Source organism: Eucyclogobius newberryi, unplaced genomic scaffold (genome assembly GCF_026437365.1).
Source record: "Eucyclogobius newberryi isolate DKJ021-1_F unplaced genomic scaffold, fEucNew1.0.hap1 SCAF_5, whole genome shotgun sequence".
Classification (NCBI taxonomy): domain Eukaryota; kingdom Metazoa; phylum Chordata; class Actinopteri; order Gobiiformes; family Gobiidae; genus Eucyclogobius; species Eucyclogobius newberryi.
The window spans coordinates 35,641,074-35,660,765 of NW_027316167.1; the positions used below are offsets into that span (position 1 = coordinate 35,641,074).

Genomic DNA, 19,692 nt, shown 5'->3' on the forward strand with positions numbered 1-19,692 from the left:
AAGAGGATGAGAGAGTGAGAAACTAATGTTTCTTGTCAAAACCTGTAATTGTCAATTGCCTGCATTTAGACATTAGACATGTCAGAATGACAGAAGCAGAACACGCGCTTTTGTCTCAGTGAGAATCACGTCTTCTGTGATTGGCCAAAACCTCATGCGGGTTTGTTTTGTTTCCTTCTGCCGGGTAGTGCGTAGCACGTTACTAGGGCCAAATCTCTTGATCATTTGCTGCGCCGCAAAAAAGCTTTTCCAACTTTTCTGCATCAGCTGCGTTGGCGACGGCGACGCCCACCGCACCCCCCCCCCTGGCTCTAATAATAATAATTAAATAATTAAAAAAATACCTATGTCAGTAAACTACAAGAAACGTTTCAAATTGATCATTCCAAATATAGGATTTTAATTTTTTTCCCTTTTCACCTTCAGTGACTCGCCTGAATTTCAATAAATCCAAATCTTAACTTTAAACTATGTCCTTGAGCTAATACTGAAGGATTCGTCTGGTGGAATCATAAATTTTACTTGAATATTACAATTTTGGATTAAGGTGTGTCAAACCCTGGAGTAACTTTCACAGCAAAGTTCCAAACGGATAATTGCGTCAATAAGTGTGAAAATGTTAAAGGGATTCAGGTTTTGAAACAGCCTCATGCAAAATGGCCGCTGCGAAAACCCAATGACGAAACAGACAGAGAGAGAGCGAGACAGCGAGAAAGAGAGAGAGAGAGAGAGAGAGGAAAGAGCCCTTTAAATGGATCTACTCTTGCAGCATAGTTCTGAATATAGCGCATAGTTAATAATAATCAATATAATCGGAAAGACAAGATCGGGCCCCAAACGCAAAAAAGGCAGAAATACAGTGTGCCATGCTCAGGTCGGCATGTTTACATCAAACGGCACCAGCTCTCTGCAAAACTACAATCTTTCAGTCCATCCTAAACAAAGGCAGTGCGAGACTTTGTACGATTGTGTGGTTTGTTAGAGCAGTTTGCGTTTTGTATAATATTTTTGGAGCTGTAGTCGAATGAAAAATACCAAACGTATTACCTTTTCAAGTCCCACCCGAAAATACACCTTTTTAAATTAGCCTGCGATGTTTACTGTTTCTTATAGTAATGTTAAAGCTGTGTGGTTTTTGAAAGAAATAAGGTTAAAGTCCAATGACAGATTCGTCTGTTTTTATCACAATTTTACTTCCGTTAAAGTTGCAGTGTGTGGAAGAATATTTGAAACGTTTAAAATGACAGGAAGTAGAGCTGAATCCCTCTGTGATGTCATCAGTGTGCAACATGTCCTTGGCAGTTTACACTTAACTGACAGACTTTTCTGACAGTTTAAACCATTGTTTGACAAAATAAAGGTGTTTTATGGTATTATTGTGTGCCAAAACATAACTGTTGTGTCATTTATATGGATTTTGGCTCTTGTTTACAGTCTGGTTGCTAGGTCTAGGTTGCTCTCAACATATGTCATATTTGTGCTCATGTCCAACCAGAAAGTACAATTATAAACTTTACAAAAAATGTCAAACTGTGGACAAATGGGCAAAATGTTTAGTTTTAGAATCTGAAATATCATTGAGTTCACCACATTTTAGTGAAGTTTAACCTGTCGTATAGACTTTAAGAAAGGCGCTTGGATTACCATGTTCTCACCATCAATCTGACCCAAACTGGACCGAAACCGCACTATTTACACAGCAAAATAGGCTACTAGGAAACAACGGGTGTTTCTCAATTCCCAGATTCAGCTCCTCCTATCTGAATTATAATAAAAGCTTATACAACTATAGGCTTGCTGTAGTAAAGGATAAACTTTGCGGAGGACCTTATGTGGATTTTTTTTATAATTTAGAGACAGATCTACTCATATTTTTGTCCCCTCATCCCCCACGTCCACCTCGTTTTCGACCGTGTTTAGTCTCGGTTTAGACCTGGTGGTAATATAATCTTTGGTGGTGTTAAAAGTCCTAAACTAAAACTGTCCTAAACTAATATGTCAACAAAAAACATAAGAAATTGAATCCTGGCTCTTGGAACGTCACTTCAGAAGCAGAGGATCCCGGGAACTGGGAAACGCCCAATGTGTTTATTCACGGGCTTCAGCTTCCTGTTTATTGCAACTCTTTTCCTTATTAATTAGGCAATGGTCCTAATTTTTTCATGCTGAAACCCTGAAGCTCTTGGTTTTATTTTACTTTCAAATTATTATTTGTTTCCACTTTCAGATATTTTTTTCCAGTCCAGACCAAGTCCAACGCCTTCCCTAACAACAGGCTAAAAGGTTGTTGAATATGACTTGAAACAAGAAAAATCAGAAAAAGACAGATTTTGAATGTCAACTTTTGGAAATTCATTATTTTTCACAAGTTCATTATTAAAAATTTTATTCCCAGTTTCACATTATGGATTTCTTTTGGCTCGATAATTATAGTTCACGTTTTAGGCGTTTTGAGTTGGGAAACTAAAGGAAATCTACCCAGAAACAAGGACAGCGGTCTGAGATGCGAGGCCGAGACCTTCTTGGTTGATTAACAGTTTGAAAGCCTTAATAATTAACGACTGCCTTGGTTGAAGATGGACGTTCTCTGTGGCGAGTCCAGACCTCAGACCCGTTTCAGGTGCGAAGCTGGTGCGACGTGTGTCTTCTTTAAAGGTGTACAAACAAACGGTCGAACCATCTCAGTTTTTTTGGATACTTCATGCTCGCGCCCCTCTGCAGACCGCTCCTCTCAAGAGTCCGGGTCTCGGCCCTTGTCCTGGTCCTGGTCTATGTCTGGGCAGAAACTCTGTCCCTTTTGCACCAGGACGAGGAGGAGTTGTTACCGCATTTTTACTGTAAAAGTCTATAGGTGTTACCTGTAGAGGTCTAAATAAAGAAGTGAATGAAAAGAATGGCTACTCCAATATTGAGTAAAATCACCATGACGACCAGGAAGGAGCTGGAGCCCTGCGGAAAAGAGGGACAAGTTAGGTTGGATAAAATGTCATTGTTGTTCAGAACATTATTTAACAGGACAGGATCTAATATGTTAATTTTAATGGAGTTGATTCCTGTTTGCAGATAATTCATTGGGGTGTTCCGCAAGGTTCTGTTTTGGGCCCTAAATCCCCGGTTGATTTGAGCTCTTATTGATATTTAGAAACTTTGTAAATGCTCATTGAGTTTATTTATGTTACGTTCATTCTGACTGGGAAATCTCCCACCTTTAAAAAAAAAAAAAAACCTAATAGGGTGCAGTAATCAGTGGTAGCAGATTTTGACAACTACTTTTGTTTTTGTCCACATTTGCTCTTTTATTAATGATTGTCTAACCCCAAAACTCGACATAAACACTTAGCCTGTCAAAACATGCACTTTGTTTATAAATTTGTGGTATTGTATAAGCCCAAGTGACGCTGTCAAGATTGATTTATACAAGAAAATAAGCCAATATGTTTTGTAGTTAAACGCAGGCTGGAATAACTCGATACAGGCAGAACTGTCAAATTACACGACTGGACACAAATCTCAATGGAGGAACACTGTTTAACCAAAAGGACATAACCAAGGAGTATAATTAGATAAAGACAAGAAATCAGCAGTGGACTGAGGAGAAAAAGTGCTTTGGTATGGAGTACACCCCATTCATCAGAATTTACATTTTTTCTTTATACAATTAGAATTAGGAGTAAAGGGGGGTTTGAACAGGAACATGTTGACCCGTAACGGTTATGGCCCTAAACATTTTGCTTAGATTGTTATGCCACGAGCCGAGCCTGGTTCAACGTTCAAAGTACAAGGATAACTTTATTTGTACCCATACGTAGATTAGTTCAGTAATACTTCATAATAACTAAGCTTGACCCCGCCTTAATAAAGTATGAACAAAGACTTAATTCACAGTGAACAAATTCTTTATTAATAATCACTTAACTAATCCTCTAAAACCCTAATTCCTAACCCTTAGAAGTTACAAAGCCTGAATTGTGCTTAGTAAACTAAATGTTCATTATGAATTAGGTCTTTGTTCATGCTTGGTTAAGGCAGACTCATGTGTATGTATTATAAAGTGTTACAAATAAAGTTGACAAAGTGGTGAAACTTCAACAGCTCCTTCATGTGTAGATCTGAACTTCCTTGAAACATATAAGTAAAACAGACACTGACTGAGTGCGTCTTGAGGCTGCTCTCCGGCTCCGGCTCCAGGTCAATTATGGGCGGCGACCGTAGCGGCGTTGACAGAGTCAGGTCTCTGTTCATTGGCCACGGCTCTGTCCCCTCCCCCTCCGCCGCCCATGCCCCTCTGTCCTCAGGTTCCGCCTCCAGAGCCAGGCGGTCCAGTCTCTGCACAGAGTCCACAGAGCCCTCTCGGACCGGGCGCAGCCTCGGCCTCGGGCGGCTGGGGCAGGGCGAGTGCGAGTCGGAGAGACGCATGTCCACCGTGTAATGGTCCTGAGGAGCGGCAGGTTTACACATTAACACTTAAAAACACACTTTATGAGATTTCAGTATTTGCTTATAAACTGAAACATGCAAATAGTTGTATCGAAAAAGATCACCATGAAATGACTTTCGGACTTGGGCAAATTGGGACCATTGTTTTTATTCAATATGCCTTGATTTTGTTCCTTTGCTGTTTGGTTGAGGTTTATTTATTTAATGTTCTCCTCTCAGGTCTAGTTCTGTTGTATTATTTTGTGTTATGTTTAATCTTTAAAAACATTTTGAAAAGAAAAGAAAATTTTAAAAGAAAATAATTACCATATTGTTGCTAAGTACAGCAATTTCAATATTATTGCAACTTTGAATATCCTTTTTCAATTGTATTAAAACAAATTTGACCGACATTGGACTGCTTGGTGTGCCTTCATTTTCCTTTCTTTGGATTCCTTCTCTATTTATTTTTCATATTACTTATTTTGTTCTCTCTGGTCGTGTCCTGTTTGTTTTGTTACATTTTGAAAAATGTATTCATGCCTTAATGCATTCTTCAAACTGTCCAAATGAAAATCAAGAGGCTGAATATGGAATATTATACACTGATTTCCACAGCCTTATTGTTCATTGTAAACTGCAAAAATTGGTTTAAAACTTTTTAGAAGCTCGTCCTTCAACAGGAAACCTTAATTCTTTCGACAATCGCAGATAAGCACAGAGCCGTGGATGGGGATAGGAGGTAGGTGAAAACAGGCACAGTCGGAGCGCTCAAGCCTCGAATGCAGGACGATGCAGGATAACTGACACAAATCAATCAAAATACAGCTTTTTGTAAGATGATGATGAGGAAACACAGATAAAAACTCAAAGAAATTGGTTTCATATAATATGTTTTCTTTAAATATGAATAAACATTGTGGTTTGAAGGAGTGAGAAACACCAGTGACATTCCTGAAACATGTTAAACACTAAAATAAAGAAAACGATCCTTGTTGTCTTGGCATTGTAGCTATACAATTTAGAAAAGCAGATACAAATTGATACTTACACTAGTTACAAAACTGGATACTCATCTCAAGTGTCGATTATAAAAGAAAAATCATGTTAACAGAGCAAAACTGGACCTTTCCTGAACTGTTTTCGAGTAATTTTGAGATTATCAGAACGCACTAATGCCGCCATGATACTAACATTGTCAAATTTGATTCCGGTACTAAGAATACGCTTGATCGCTACAAATTTTTCAACACAAATACTTTCTTTTTGTTTCCACGTCGTCTTAAACTAGATCTGGCGAAGCTCAAGATCATTCGAAAAACTGTTCAGGAGAAGTCACATTTTTTCCTGTTTGTCATTTGTTTTAGTATCGACTCAAATGAACGAGCTTTACTAAAGATAGTATACGTTGATACAAAATGATAAACTTGCTAATAAACGAGACAATGAACCAAACCACAACACGATGTATTTCTGCGCGTTAATCACCTTGTAGTCGCCGGAGCGTTCGTCCGTCTGCTGCGAGTGGGCGGGGCTCCAGTGGTGGGCGTGGCCTGCACTCGGCCTGTGGTTGTGCTGTTTGTGGTTCCCGTAGCCAGTCGCGTGCTCCTTTACGCTGTGATTGGTCGAGGCATAGTCCTGGGGCTTGTGGTGGTTGGACGAAACATGCTCTGCCGCTTTGTGATTGGACGGCGTGTGGTCCGGGCCTTTGTGATTGGCCAGGACGTGCAGCTGGGGCTTGTAGCTGTGATTGGCCGACGAGTGATCCCATGTTTTGTGATTTGATGACGAGTACTCCCGCGTCTTGTGATTGGAAGAGCCGTGCTTTGAGGGCTTCTGATTGGACAATGAGTGCTCCCAGGTTTTAAAGTGGGAGTTTGTGTCTCGAGGCTTGTGATTGGTCAATGGGGTTTTGTCTCGCGGTTTGTGATTGGCCACCACCACCACGGGTTCATGGCCATTTATCTGGCCCTCCGTCTCCTCCAGCAGAGAGGGTGTGGTCGAGCGGCTGCTGTACCTGTCCTCAGCCCAGGTGTGGTTAGCCCCACCCCTCTGCAGTTCCAGGCCTCGCCCCTCCACCAGCACCTGAAGGTCAAAGGTCACACGTAAGGAATTGTGCAGCGTTTTATTTGTCTTTAAACACAAGTAAGAGGGAGGCGATATGGCAATGAATTCATAAGAAATACTTTTTGTAAAACATAATTTATCACAATCCCTGTTCTCTTCAGAAGCACCTGCAATTTCACCACTGAATCCAAATGCATCTCTTAAGACCTACATGAGATGCAGGATCTGCTCATTCATCCTCTCTTTCGCCGCTTTCGAGCTTGTATGGCTCAAATGCGTGAGTGGAGTCTTATGAAGCACAGAGCACCCACTTCTCCCAGTGTCACCCCAGACACAGGTTTGGCAATAATAATTACATAAAACAAACGCACGCTCTCAATAAGATCTAATGTCTCTCACTGGCTCCTCCCTCTGTCCAGTCAGTCATTACCTGCCAACATGACAGCGACTGACCAATAGGAGAAGAGCATGAAACAGGTAGAGGAAACCAGAGCACCCAAAGGAAACCTATACAGACAAAAGGAAAGGACGACATGCAAATGTACACAGAAACACTGTATTGTATATCCATTAACCAGGGTTCTTTTTTAACATAGTAGGTTTTGAGATGTATTTGCCTAGTTCACATGTTTTGGCACAACCTAATGTCTTTAAAAAGAGGCCTAGTTTATGGATAAAACAAAACACAATGCAAAATGCAGGTTGTTGCAGAAATCCAGAGCTGTGGGCCCTCCCGCTGGGCCGGCGTACCTGGATCTCGGCCTGGTCGTCCAGGGCGCTCTGGCGGTGGAAGCAGGTCTTTCGTGAGCGCTGTTTGGGGGGCGAGGCGGGCGCGATGGGGCTGAAGTCTGGCGTGAGAGCGGAGGGCGTGGTGTCGGGCGTGCACAGGGGGCTCTCGCTGCCCGACGATGGCTCGGGTCCGTCCGTGTGTTTGGGCCGCTCGCTCTCAAGACCTGGAGAATCATAGACGCTGTTACAGCTCACAGTACGAGTCCTGTCTGCTCCTAAACATGCTTTATTTTTCCATTGAATCTACTTCATCCATTAATTTCTCTGGGACATTTTTCTCTCACAAAGACATAAAGATCAAGCCTTAAAGTAGCTCCTACCCTCACATCATCCATCATCAATCATTTTTCAGATTTATTTGTCCCAAAATCAATTCAGATCAATTTATTTTTGTAACGCCCAAAATGTATGTCATTTTGGCCCTTTTTACACATGAAATTCTGTGTTTTTATATGAAAACATGATTTCCTATCCACCTGCTGTGCCTTAAATCTAAATCGCTCATAAGTCACAAGCAGGACTTTTCTGCCCAATCAACACCATTTTCGAAGAGCTTTTTCAGAGCAAAATGTGGCCTATCATTTTACATTAGACCTCACCCGAAGAGTCATATTCATGGGTTTCAGGCACATGATTTGAAGGATTTTGAAGACCTTTCTCCAGTCAAAAGTTAAAACATTTAGATTTGACGAAGGACCGTCTTGTCACATCTTTACTTCTGAAACCCTTGAACTCTCCTGACTCTTTCTTACAAGTTGCAATAAACAAAATATTAGATCGAGGCAGCATGTAGCAGTGATGGAGTGGATTTGAAGAGCGTGAAACAACACAACTTAATGATTTGAGTTCCTGCCGAACACTGACCGTTCTCGTAGATGTGGAAAGACGGCGACAGCTCTTTGGCGGTGATTCGCGCCAAACGACTTTCCTCCAGCGCCTTCTGTGCCACGGTCTCGGCAGATTCAGCTTTACCGCGTGCATGGCTCATCCTGGACACAACAGCCACCAAAAAGCCAAATAAACCTGAATGTTCAACAGACAAAACGCCCCAGCAAAGGTGGCCCCGACCCCTGACCAAGGACAGATGGATCCTTGTTAAAGTCTTGCGATGCACCGACCCATTCTTTTCAGTTCCAATCCCTGTTATCAATAACACATTACTTTCCTTAAAACTATTTCAACATGTTTTCAAATTATTAAAGGAGACATTTTGTGCTAAATCAACTTTTTTGAGCTTTTAGCCTCATCACAACAGTGTTTCCTCAGTTTAGTAAAAGTTGTATTTGGATTGATTCCTAAAAGTTTGAGTTAATCTTGTGTAGTGTCCTGTGAAAAAGGCCTGTTCTGAGGAAGACCTATCTTGAAAAGGGCCTATCGTGAAAAGGGACTATCATGAAAAGGGCCTATCTTGAAAAGGGCCTATCGTGTAAAGGGCCTATCGTGTAAAGGGACTATCGTAAAAAAGGACTATCATGAAAAGGGCCTATCTTGAAAAGGGCCTATCGTGTAACGGGACTATCGTGTAAAGGGACTATCGTAAAAAAGGACTATCATGAAAAGGGCCTATCTTGAAAAGGGCCTATCGTGTAAAGGGACTATCATGAAAAGGGACTATTGTGAAAAGGGACTATCATGAAAAGGGCCTATCGTGAAAAGGGACTATCGTGAAAAGGGACTATCATGAAAAGGGACTATCGTGAAAAGGGACTATCGTAAAAAGGGACTATCGTAAAAAGGGACTATCATGAAAAGGGACTATCATGAAAAGGGACTATTGTGAAAAGGGACTATCATGAAAAGGGACTATCGTGAAAAGGGACTATTGTGAAAAGGGACTATCATGAAAAGGGACTATCGTGAAAAGGGATTATCGTGAAAAGGGACTATCGTGAAAAGGGACTATTGTGAAAAGGGACTATCATGAAAAGGGACTATCGTGAAAAGGGACTATCATGAAAAGGGACTATCGTGAAAAGGGCCTATCGTGTAAAGGGACTATCGTAAAAAGGGACTATCATGAAAAGGGACTATCATGAAAAGGGACTATCGTGAAAAGGGACTATCGTGAAAAGGGACTATTGTGAAAAGGGACTATTGTGAAAAGGGACTATCGTGAAAAGGGACTATCATGAAAAGGGACTATCGTGAAAAGGGATTATCGTGAAAAGGGACTATCGTGAAAAGGGACTATTGTGAAAAGGGACTATCATGAAAAGGGACTATCATGAAAAGGGACTATCGTGAAAAGGGACTATCATGAAAAGGGACTATCGTGAAAAGGGACTATCATGAAAAGGGACTATCGTGAAAAGGGCCTATCGTGTAAAGGGACTATCGTAAAAAGGGACTATCATGAAAAGGGACTATCATGAAAAGGGACTATCGTGAAAAGGGACTATTGTGAAAAGGGACTATCATGAAAAGGGACTATCGTGAAAAGGGACTATCGTGAAAAGGGACTATCATGAAAAGGGACTATCGTGAAAAGGGACTATCGTGAAAAGGGACTATCGTGAAAAGGGACTATTGTGAAAAGGGACTATCGTGAAAAGGGACTATCGTGAAAAGGGACTATCATGAAAAGGGACTATCGTGAAAAGGGACTATCATGAAAAGGGACTATCGTGAAAAGGGACTATCGTGAAAAGGGACTATCATGAAATAGACCTATTGTGAAATAGACCTAACGTGAAAAGGGCCTATTACAGTAATGTGAGTACAGTATTTGTAATTTGTTACCTTCCAAGCCTGACTATAGGTTACCATGGCGATGAATAACTTGTCCCCTTGTTTCTCACCTGGACAGTGCGATTTCGGCCTTCTGCTTGGCCACGTCCGAGGCCTTCTCCGCCGCCTCCACCGACCGGTCCACCTTCTCCCGGATCTTGCTGGCCCTCAGTGGGATCAGGTTCTTGCGTTTGCCGCTGACCAGGATGTTCTGCTTGTACTTGCCCTCCTCTTTGGTGCCGTCGGGGAACGTGGTGCAGCCGTAGCCATGGCGCTTGTTGCCAAGCCACTCTCCGGAATAGGTGAGTCCGTCCGAGCGCCTGCCGATGCCCAGGCCTGTCCTCTGGTCCGTCCGCCACTCGCCCGCGTACATCTCTGTGACCGTGGCGTCAATCGGAGCGCCCTGAGAGGGGTAGGAGGACAGGGGCATGTTTGACAAGTCGCTTTTTTAACATATCAGGACATAGAAAACACAAATATCATCACCTTTTTTCATAACACTGTGTCAAAGAAAGTGCTCATCATCGGTTCAAGCCAACGTATGTCACAAAGCAAGAAAAGCAGATCGGAGACAAAGTGTTTCCACAAGAAGTGATTTAGGTTTTGTACTTTGCCTTATTATTATACACAAAATTGGTCCAAAAAATGGTCTCACAGAATATCAGGGGTTTGAACGGCTTCACACTGACTTTTAGATCTTTGTCAAAGTAAGCACTAAACGACAAATAAAGGTGTCGTCAGGTGTGATTATTTGTCAAATCATAACTTTTGTGTGATTTAAATGGACTTTGGCTCTTGTTTACAATCTGCTTGTTAAGTAACAGTAGTAGAGTTACTTCTGTGTCATATTTGTACTGTAAACATCACCAAAATAGTGAAAATGGCTACCCCTAGCCTCCTCTACCCCATTGCCTACACTTCTACCCCCTGTTACATCCCCATCTTTTTCTCTCTACTTCTTCTGTCTTGTTCATTTTATCTGTATATTAATGTGTTCTGTACGTGTTGTCCCCCCTGTCTGTAAATACCCCCCCCTTTTTTATTATGGTCAGCGTCTTTGGGTCACTGAAAAGCGCTATATAAATAAAAGTTATTATTATTATTATTATTATTATTATTATTAAAAACAAGCAAAACATTTGGTAAAATCTTAAATATAATCATGTTCCCTTTGTTTTACTGAAAAGTGCCGTTTAATGTGTCACAGGGACTTCAAGCAAGAAAAGACTTTAAAATAACAAAACTAGGGTAAAAAGTAGTGAAGAGTGAATAGTATTTACCTGTAATGACCAACAATTCTGAGGTAAAAAGTAAGGATTTATCATTTCAGTCAATATGAAACATTAAATAATGCACAGATTATGGTGCTTCCAAAGAATAAACACAAACACAAATCCTCTCTGAAAGTAAAGTGTAAGAGTTCAAATGTTACTCTGAAGTAAGCGTGCTAAACGTGTAAGGAGTGAATGTAAGAACCTCTGCTACACACCTGTGACTGTGGGCGTGTCTCACCTGCAGCGGACTGGGCTTGTGCTCTCAGGGGGGCGGGGCTTATGCTCACCTGCTGGCTGTGGTTGGATTGCAGGTCAGAGCTCACGGTGCTCATCCCCGTCTCACTGCAGTACGAGCTCTGTTTGCTGAGCTGGGACGCCAACGACGACTTGGACTCAGAGCGCCGCAGCTTCAGCCCACTCAGGATCGACTGACGCAGGCGCCCTTTACGCTTGCGCCGCTCGGCTTCGCTCGGAGCGGTCAGTGCGAAGCCGCCGCGGCCCACCGGACTCAGGCCTGGGACAGGAATGGAACAAACAACTTTAATTTGAGTCTGCTGAGTTTCTTTATTATGTGTGTAAAGCAGCTCTGATGTATAACAGCTGTAAAAAAGAGTGTTATTATTATTTTTATTAAGAGTTTTTTTTATACTTCTGTACCTCTGTGTTGCAACTCTGGATTTTCCCCATTGTGGGACAAATAAAGGTTATCTTATCTTATGTATCTTTGACTTTATATACCAGTAGAGTGTTTTAACATTGTTCATTGTTTTATGTTGCACCGAATCACCAAAGCATGTTCCTATGTTTGTTATTCTGTTCATTAGCATTAGCAATGGCAGTAAATCTTTTCTGATTCTGATGTTCACTTTGTTCACTTTTAGTCGTGACAAACCTGACACTGCTGCAGATGAGGCGTCTCCGGGAACAACGGGCCCTTCCTCCGGCTGCAGGGGCCCTGGGCCGCTGTGGTCCGACCTCAGGGAGTTTATGGAAGTCCTGAGCGGGAACAGGATCAGCGCTGCCATCCCGTACGGCACGCTCTGACGCACGCCATACCCGTGGCGCATCCCGCCCAGCCACTGGCCCTGGTACGTGCCTGTGGGAGGAACATGAGGGATCACACAATTGAAGACCTGATGAGTACCTCCAGATCTACACCAGGTCTATAACAGGATCAAACCAGGACAAAACCATGTACAAACCAAGACCAAACCAGGTCCAAACTATGTCAAAACCAGGTCTATAACAGTACCAAATAGGTCTAAATCAGGTCCAAACCAGGTCAATAACAGCACCTAACCAGGTCCAAACCAGCCAGGTCTATAACAGGTCCAAACCAGGAATATAACAAGAACAAACCTGGACTATAACAGGACCAACCAGGTCTACAACAGGGCCAAACCAGGTCTATAACAAGACCTAACCAGGACAATAACAGATCTAAACCAGGTCCAGACCAGGTCTAAACCATGTCCAAACTAGGTCTATAACAGGACCAGCCCAGGACTAGACAGGACTTAACCAGGACTATAACAGGTCTACGCTGCGAGAGTGTCCTAAAAGCTCCAAAAAAAGCTTTCAACTAGTTCAAAATGCAGCAGCAAGATTACTAAAAGGAACTAAAAGACAGAGCACATTAAGCCGGTGCTTGAGTCTCTTCACTGGCTCCTGTCGAGTTTGGAATCAAATTTAAAATCCTACTCCTGACAAAGTCATAAATTACATGGCGCCATCCGACCTCAAAGATGCCATAGTACCATATAATTCAGACAGCTCTCAAAATGCTGGCCTTCTGGTGGTCCCAAGTGTCTCTAAAAGTACAGTAAGAGGTTGAGCGTTTAGCTACCAAACTACTGTATTATGGAATTAGCTCCTGTTTGTGTTAAAGAGGCCGACACAGTCTCTTCATTTAAGACCAGGCTTAAAACGTTCCTCTTTGAAATCGCTTATGGTCAGGCCAGTTAGGAACAGAAATAAAAACCTAGTTTCCCAGCTACGCTGCCCTAGGAGCAAGTATGCTGAGGGAAGTATGGCAGCTTGAGCACTGTCCTCTGCTTCTGACTACTTATTCTATCAAATAATATTTAATATTTAATTTCACTTGCAATCTGTTCATTGCCTTTTCTTCTTCTCCCACTCCCCGCCGGGAGAGGGACAGGCACACCGATGACTTGTGGAACTAGATGCTTCTCAACTCCCTGGAGAAATGGTCTCTACTCCATTTTGACGGTTCTTCATCTGCCTCAAAGAACTGGTTCTCCTCCTGAGTGGGTCAAGCTCCACTGTCCGCCTGTCTGTCTGAGAGAGTCTAATCTCTCCTTCACTGTGGAACTCCTCCAGGTTTGTACTTTTTCCCAAGGAGGTTTTGTAGTTTTTCCTGGCCAAGAAGGAGGGTCTAAGGACAGGGGACCATGGGACATTAAATCTAAGGACACGGGATGCTGGAACATTGCCAAGTCCCTATGAACATTGCTTAATATGTTTTTCTATCGCCCCTCGAGGCAACTAATGTTCTAATGGACGGTACAAAAACAGGAACAAACCAGGTCCAAACCAGGTCCAATCAAGATCTATAACAGGACCAAACCAGGTCTAAAACAGTTCCAAACCAGGAATATAACAGGACCTAACCAGGACCAAACCAGGTCTAAACCAGGTCTATAACAAGACCAAACCAGGACTATAACAGTTCCAAACCAGGTCCGAACCAGGTCTTAACCAGATCTATAACAGAACCAAACCTGGACAATAAAAGGACCTAACCAGGACTTTAACAGGTGTATAACAGGACCTAACCAGGTCTATAACAGGTCCAAACCAGGTCCTTACCAAATCTTAACCAGGTCTGAACCAGGTCTATAACAGGACCTGACCAGGACTAGAACAGGACTTAACCAGGACTATAACAGGTCTATAACAGGACCAACCCAGGTCCAAACCAAGTCCAAACCAGGTCCAAACCAGGTCTATAACAGGACCAAACCAGGTCCAATCCAGGTCTATAACAGGACCAAACCAGGTCCAAACCAGGTCCAAACCAGGTCCAATCCAGGTCTATAACAGGACCAAACCAGGTCCAAACCAGGTCTAAAACAGGTCCAAACCAGGGAATATAACAGGACCAAACCAGGAATATATCAGGACCAAACCAGAACCAAACTAGGTCTATAACAGGTCCACATCAGGTCTAAAACAGGTCCAAACCAGGTCTATAACAGGCCTAGACCAGGACTATAACAGGACCAAACCATGTCCAAACAAGGTCCAATCCAGGTCTATACAGGACCAAACCAGGTCTAAACCAGGTCTACAACAAGACCAAACCAGGACTATAACAGTTCCAAACCAGGTCCGAACCAGGTCTTAACCAGATCTATAACAGAACCAAACCCAGGCTATAAATGGACCTAACCAGGACTATAACAAGACCAAACCAGGTCTATAACAGGAAATAACCAGGACTAGAACAGGTCCAAACCAGGTCCTAACCAAATCAAAACCAGGTCTTTAACAGGACCTGACCTGGACTAGAACAGGTCCTAACCAGGACTATAACAGGTCCAAACCAGGGCTATACCAGGTCCAAACCAGGTCTATAACAGGTCCAAACCTGGTCTAAATACGGTCTAAACCAGATCTATAATAGGACCTGACCAGGACTAGAACAGGACTTAACCAGGACTATAACAGATTTATAACAGGACCAAACCAGGTCCAAACCAGGACTATAACAGATCTATAACAGGACCAAACCAGGTCCAAACCAAGTCCAAACCAGGTCTATAACAGGACCAAACCAGCTCCAATCCAGGTCTATAACAGAACCAAACCAGGTCTAAAACAGGTCCAAACCAGGTCTATAACAGGACCAAACCAGCTCCAATCCAGGTCTATAACAGAACCAAACCAGGTCTAAAACAGGTCCAAACCAGGTCTATAACAGGACCAAACCAGGACTATAACAGGATCAAACCAGAACCAAACCAGGTCTATAACAGGTCCAAACCAGGTCTAAATCAGGTCTTCACCAGATCTATAACAGGACGTGACCAGGTCAGTAACAGGACTAAACCAGGTCTATAACAGGGCCAGACCAGGTCTATAACAGGACATAACCAGGACTATAACAGGTCCAGACCAAGTCTAAACCAGGTCTATAACAGGACCTGACCAGGACAATAACAGGACCAAACCAGGTCCGAACCAGGTCTATAACAGGTCCAAACCCGGTCTAAACCAGATCTATAACAGGACCAGACCTGGACTATAAAAGGACCTAACCAGGACTATAACAGGTCCAAAACAGGTCCAAACCAGGTCTATAACAGGTCCAAACCCGGTCTAAACCAGATCTATAACAGGACCAGACCAGGACTATAACAGGACCAAACCAGGACTATAACAGGTCCAAACTAGATCTAAATCAGGTCTAAACCAGATCTATAACAAGACCTGACCAGGACTAGAACAGGACATAACCAGGTCTATAACAGGTCCAAACCCAGTCATTTGACAAAAATTGTGTTACGTGACATTTAGGACGGACGTATTTTTTCGTATTTAATCAAGAGACGTTAAGTTTTGATTTTTGAATATTTGCAAAAGCATTTTAAAACTTCAAGAGCAAAGACAAATTTCATTTCATTTCAGAGGGACCAGAAAACCTTGACGACTTTAAGAAACAAGTAAAATGTAAAAAAAAAACAATCTGTCAAGTACTTTGTTATTTAGAGGGCTAAATGTAAAAGAAAAAATTAAAAATCAGATATCAGCAAAGTAAAAGTTGGTTAACAGTTTGGCCCAATTTGGTGTCACAGTTTGGCATTTCTTCAACGCAACAAATTAGCAAATTCATCATTTAAAAAAAACAACATAATTATTAACTTTTATCTGATTTCAATCTCATAAAATGCACAGATGAATGCATCTAGTCTCCAACAAGTCTAATTTATTAAGATAAGATAAGATAAGATAAGATATTCCTTTATTGTCCCACATGGGGAAATTTCATTGGTGCAACGCAGGTAGATACAGAGGTAGATACAGAAGAACAGATCACTTATAGGAAGTATGAAAAACACTTTCAGTAGAAGATCTTCTATAAATAAATAAAAACTCCCATAGACAAATAAATAAATACCATTGCATGTGATCACGACAGTAATTGCACATGAATGTGTCACGACAGCACATAGATTGCACATGAATTTCACAGTAATTGCACATGAATTGCACATGAATTCCAACAGCAATTGCCCATACGACAGAATTGCACATCAGTATTAGGTTAGGTCAGTATTGCGACGGGATAACGTGACTTATTGTAGTAAAACATAAAACATTTAAATGATGACAAAAAAGAATTGAACTTAAAAATAAACTTTATTTAAAAAACAGACAATTTAAAATCATAGACATGCAGAAAAACATTGACAAAATTATAAAAACACATTATAAAATGGAACAGAAATAATATTTAATAAATAAAAGGCAAATTTAAAAATGTGAACATGAACAAAGACAACTGTAATTTTGGGCAGTTTTTCAAACATACCGGTAAATAAAAAAGTAAATAATGATAACAAACAGTCAAAATACTTTAATTCAGACATATTTAAATAAAACAAATATGATCTGAAACATAGAACATGGGGTTTATTATGACATTCATTTTGTATTTAGGGACATCACAATGTCAATCTTTAGTGTTAGTTATTATTTTGATTATTGTGACAAAAACATCACGATTTAGCAATTATTCATAATTAGAGACTGTGCAAAATCTAACTTTCAGAATGATAAAATAAAGTCAATGTGATAAAAACTGCCCAATAAAAAATACCTTATATTTTTAACCATCAATTGAATTAAAACCAATTTTGCTTGTAAAAGTTTTTGCTACTTTTAAACATATTGTTAAACTTTTAAATCTAACCCTGAATGATGAAGTATGTGTATGTGAGACGTGGCTAAAGCTAGAGTAAACAGAACAGTTCAGCCTCATTTGACTTCTCTGCAAAGCCTCTACGCTGCGTTTTAACCTCTCTGTATGTAATGTATTGGCTTTGGATAATGTTAGATGCATTATGACCTGCAAATATCATATTTTGGGTCTTGACAAGGCGAGTGCCATGCGTCGATAAATAGGAAACCGTTTTGCTAAGCAGAATTAAACAGAAAGCACTGACTCACACCATCACCACAACTGCAAATCCTCAAAGGGGTTTAGTTCACCCTAGTCATGGGTTTCAGGGTTAGCCCCAACCCAAAATACAATGTTTCTCAATTGTCAATCTCTATTGCAACGGCCCAATGTTTTCATCATTCCGAAACCGATGGACAGCGTTGGTGTGTTTTATACAGAAATTTAGATATTGTGAAAGTTATGTAGACGAAATATGCAACATTTTAAACAGCAAGTTTGTTTATAGTAAAAAATGCTATGAAGACGTTCAGAAAAATTAAAAAAGTTATGTTGTAGACTTTTCAAATTTGTCTGGTAATTAAACATTTTTAAAAACATACGTCTATAAGGCTTAAAGACGTTTTCAACACCGCCTGATTTAACGTTTACACTCAACCCTGGTCTATGATGCGGTCTAAGATTACCTCCGTCGGAGTAGGTCTCGGTGCCGTATCCGTCCTGTAGCCCGTTGCTCCACGTGCCCTCGTACCTGGCCCCGCTTGTGGTGCTCTCCAGCTGCCCGTAGCGGCCCTTCAGCCCCTGGGTCCACTCCCCACGGTACTCCCAGCAGGCTTTGGTCTCCACCCCAACGCCATGCCTTTTGCCTTGCGCCCACGTGCCCTTGTAAGAGCCTCCGGACGGCCAGCTGTAGACACCAAGCAGCTCGAACCCGTGGCTCCAGGCCCCGGCGTACTCGCCCTGGGTCTGCGGTCCCGTGCACACGCCCCTGCCGTGGGCCTTACCCTGGTCCCACCCCCCGCAGTACCACCCCCCATCGTCGAAGTCAAACCTGCCTCCACTGGACATGCATAAACACGAGAGCGCGCACGAGGGGCTGGGGAAGTGCGCAAGTCTCCGGGCGACGTGGAGAAATAGCACAGTTGTTAAAAGTCCAATAGAAGTGTTAAAATTTCAGACAAAACAGAAGTCCTTTGGGGAAGCGAGAGTTCAAGAGCAACGTTTTCCTCAAAAAAAGAAGAACATGGAACGGAAAGTTCATATAGTGATACAAGTTTTAAAATGAAATGTGGAAGAAAACTTAAAAAAAAAAATCAAATTTCAATTTAAACCTTCAAATTTTTTTCCAAGAATGTTTGTGAAAACCTTTAAAAGAAAGCAATCTGAGTGGAGAAGTTTGCTGTAGTCAAAATAAAGTTTAAGGACATTCACTTTTTGCCGGAAAAAGAACAAAAATGTAGTGAGGAAGAGTTTGGGTTTGAGATTGTGACGTGGAAGAGACTTTGGCTAAAAGTTTAAAAACTCAAAACAAATATCCAATCAGACCTCTAGAGAAAGATTTAGAAAAGACAAGATACCCTCAATCAACGTAAAAACTCTTGGATCTCACCCTTTTATACCCCAAAATATGTTTTTTTTTAATGTTGCGGAGCCTTTTATGGAAAATAAATTTAAATTCTACTTTGAGTGAAATTTGAATAAAGAACCAAACTAAGAGTAAAATGAAATAGTCATGAACAAAAAAAGTACATAATTTTGTATCCTGACTTAATTTGGCAAAAATCAGTTAATAGAAAATAATCAAAACTCAACTGATGAATTGATAAATATTTCTAAAATCTATAGCAATGGGAAAAAGTGCTTTAGTATGTGGCTAAAGTTGAGCGGTCCATCTAGTAATGACCTAAATATTCAATAAATTCACTATAGCAGGGACAACTTGATAAAATATTTCTTTAAATGTTTAAATAAATGTATAATACAAGTTTAATCGTGTGCTAAAGTTGCTGTAAATGCCGTGACATGATCAGAAATCTAAATATAGAATGTGTTGAGACTCAAAAGGAAAATTAAATATAACTTAAAATTACACAGTTGAAAGGAAACAATTATGTGATGGCCAATCACATTGAAAATTGAAATATCTAATGCAAATGTAGTTTAAACCTCCACAAAGTACATAAATTTATACATTTGACTTTGCTCAACTATTAAAGCTTCTGGAGTCGTTTACAATATGAACTCTGAACAGAATCCCATTTTTGCCCCCCCAAGCACAATTCGCCAAATTTATCACAATAAATCACATTTCAATTCAATCTTCTGCCAAAAAATAAATATTTTTTTTATTACACTGTCCTATACAATAAGTGCTTCAAACGCTCCGAATGAGATGTAATTCTTGAGTAAATGAACTAATATAGATTATGTGATCACTAAAAAAAAATGCACTTGCTTTTATTTACCTCAACTAACGTTGAATATCAAAATGTGGCA

General features: G+C 41.1%; 1 protein-coding gene across 1 annotated transcript; it reads right to left on the reverse strand.

Annotated features, from left to right (window-relative positions):
• Nucleotides 1–2,428: 2,428 nt before the first annotated feature.
• On the reverse strand, nucleotides 2,429–18,894 carry jph3a (junctophilin 3a). Its single transcript, XM_072465305.1, has 9 exons — nucleotides 17,883–18,894; nucleotides 12,166–12,369; nucleotides 11,561–11,787; nucleotides 10,071–10,402; nucleotides 8,137–8,261; nucleotides 7,234–7,436; nucleotides 5,905–6,501; nucleotides 4,150–4,434; nucleotides 2,429–2,949 (listed from the first exon to the last, which is right to left on the reverse strand). The coding sequence occupies exons 1-9, from the start codon at nucleotides 18,262–18,264 to the stop codon at nucleotides 2,869–2,871; spliced, it is 2,436 nt and encodes an 811-aa protein (XP_072321406.1). The 5' UTR covers nucleotides 18,265–18,894; the 3' UTR covers nucleotides 2,429–2,868.
• Nucleotides 18,895–19,692: the final 798 nt, after the last annotated feature.

Excerpts from the sequence above, each read along its gene's own strand:
- jph3a (XM_072465305.1), bottom strand. The coding sequence starts at position 18,264 with ATGTCCAGTGGAGGCAGGTTTGACTTCGACGATGGGGGGTGGTACTGC. Across the intron at positions 11,788-12,165 it reads CTCATCTGCAGCAGTGTCAG|GCCTGAGTCCGGTGGGCCGC; the intron begins GTTTGTCACGAC and ends TTCCTGTCCCAG. Across the intron at positions 7,437-8,136 it reads TTTCCACATCTACGAGAACG|GTCTTGAGAGCGAGCGGCCC; the intron begins GTCAGTGTTCGG and ends ATGATTCTCCAG.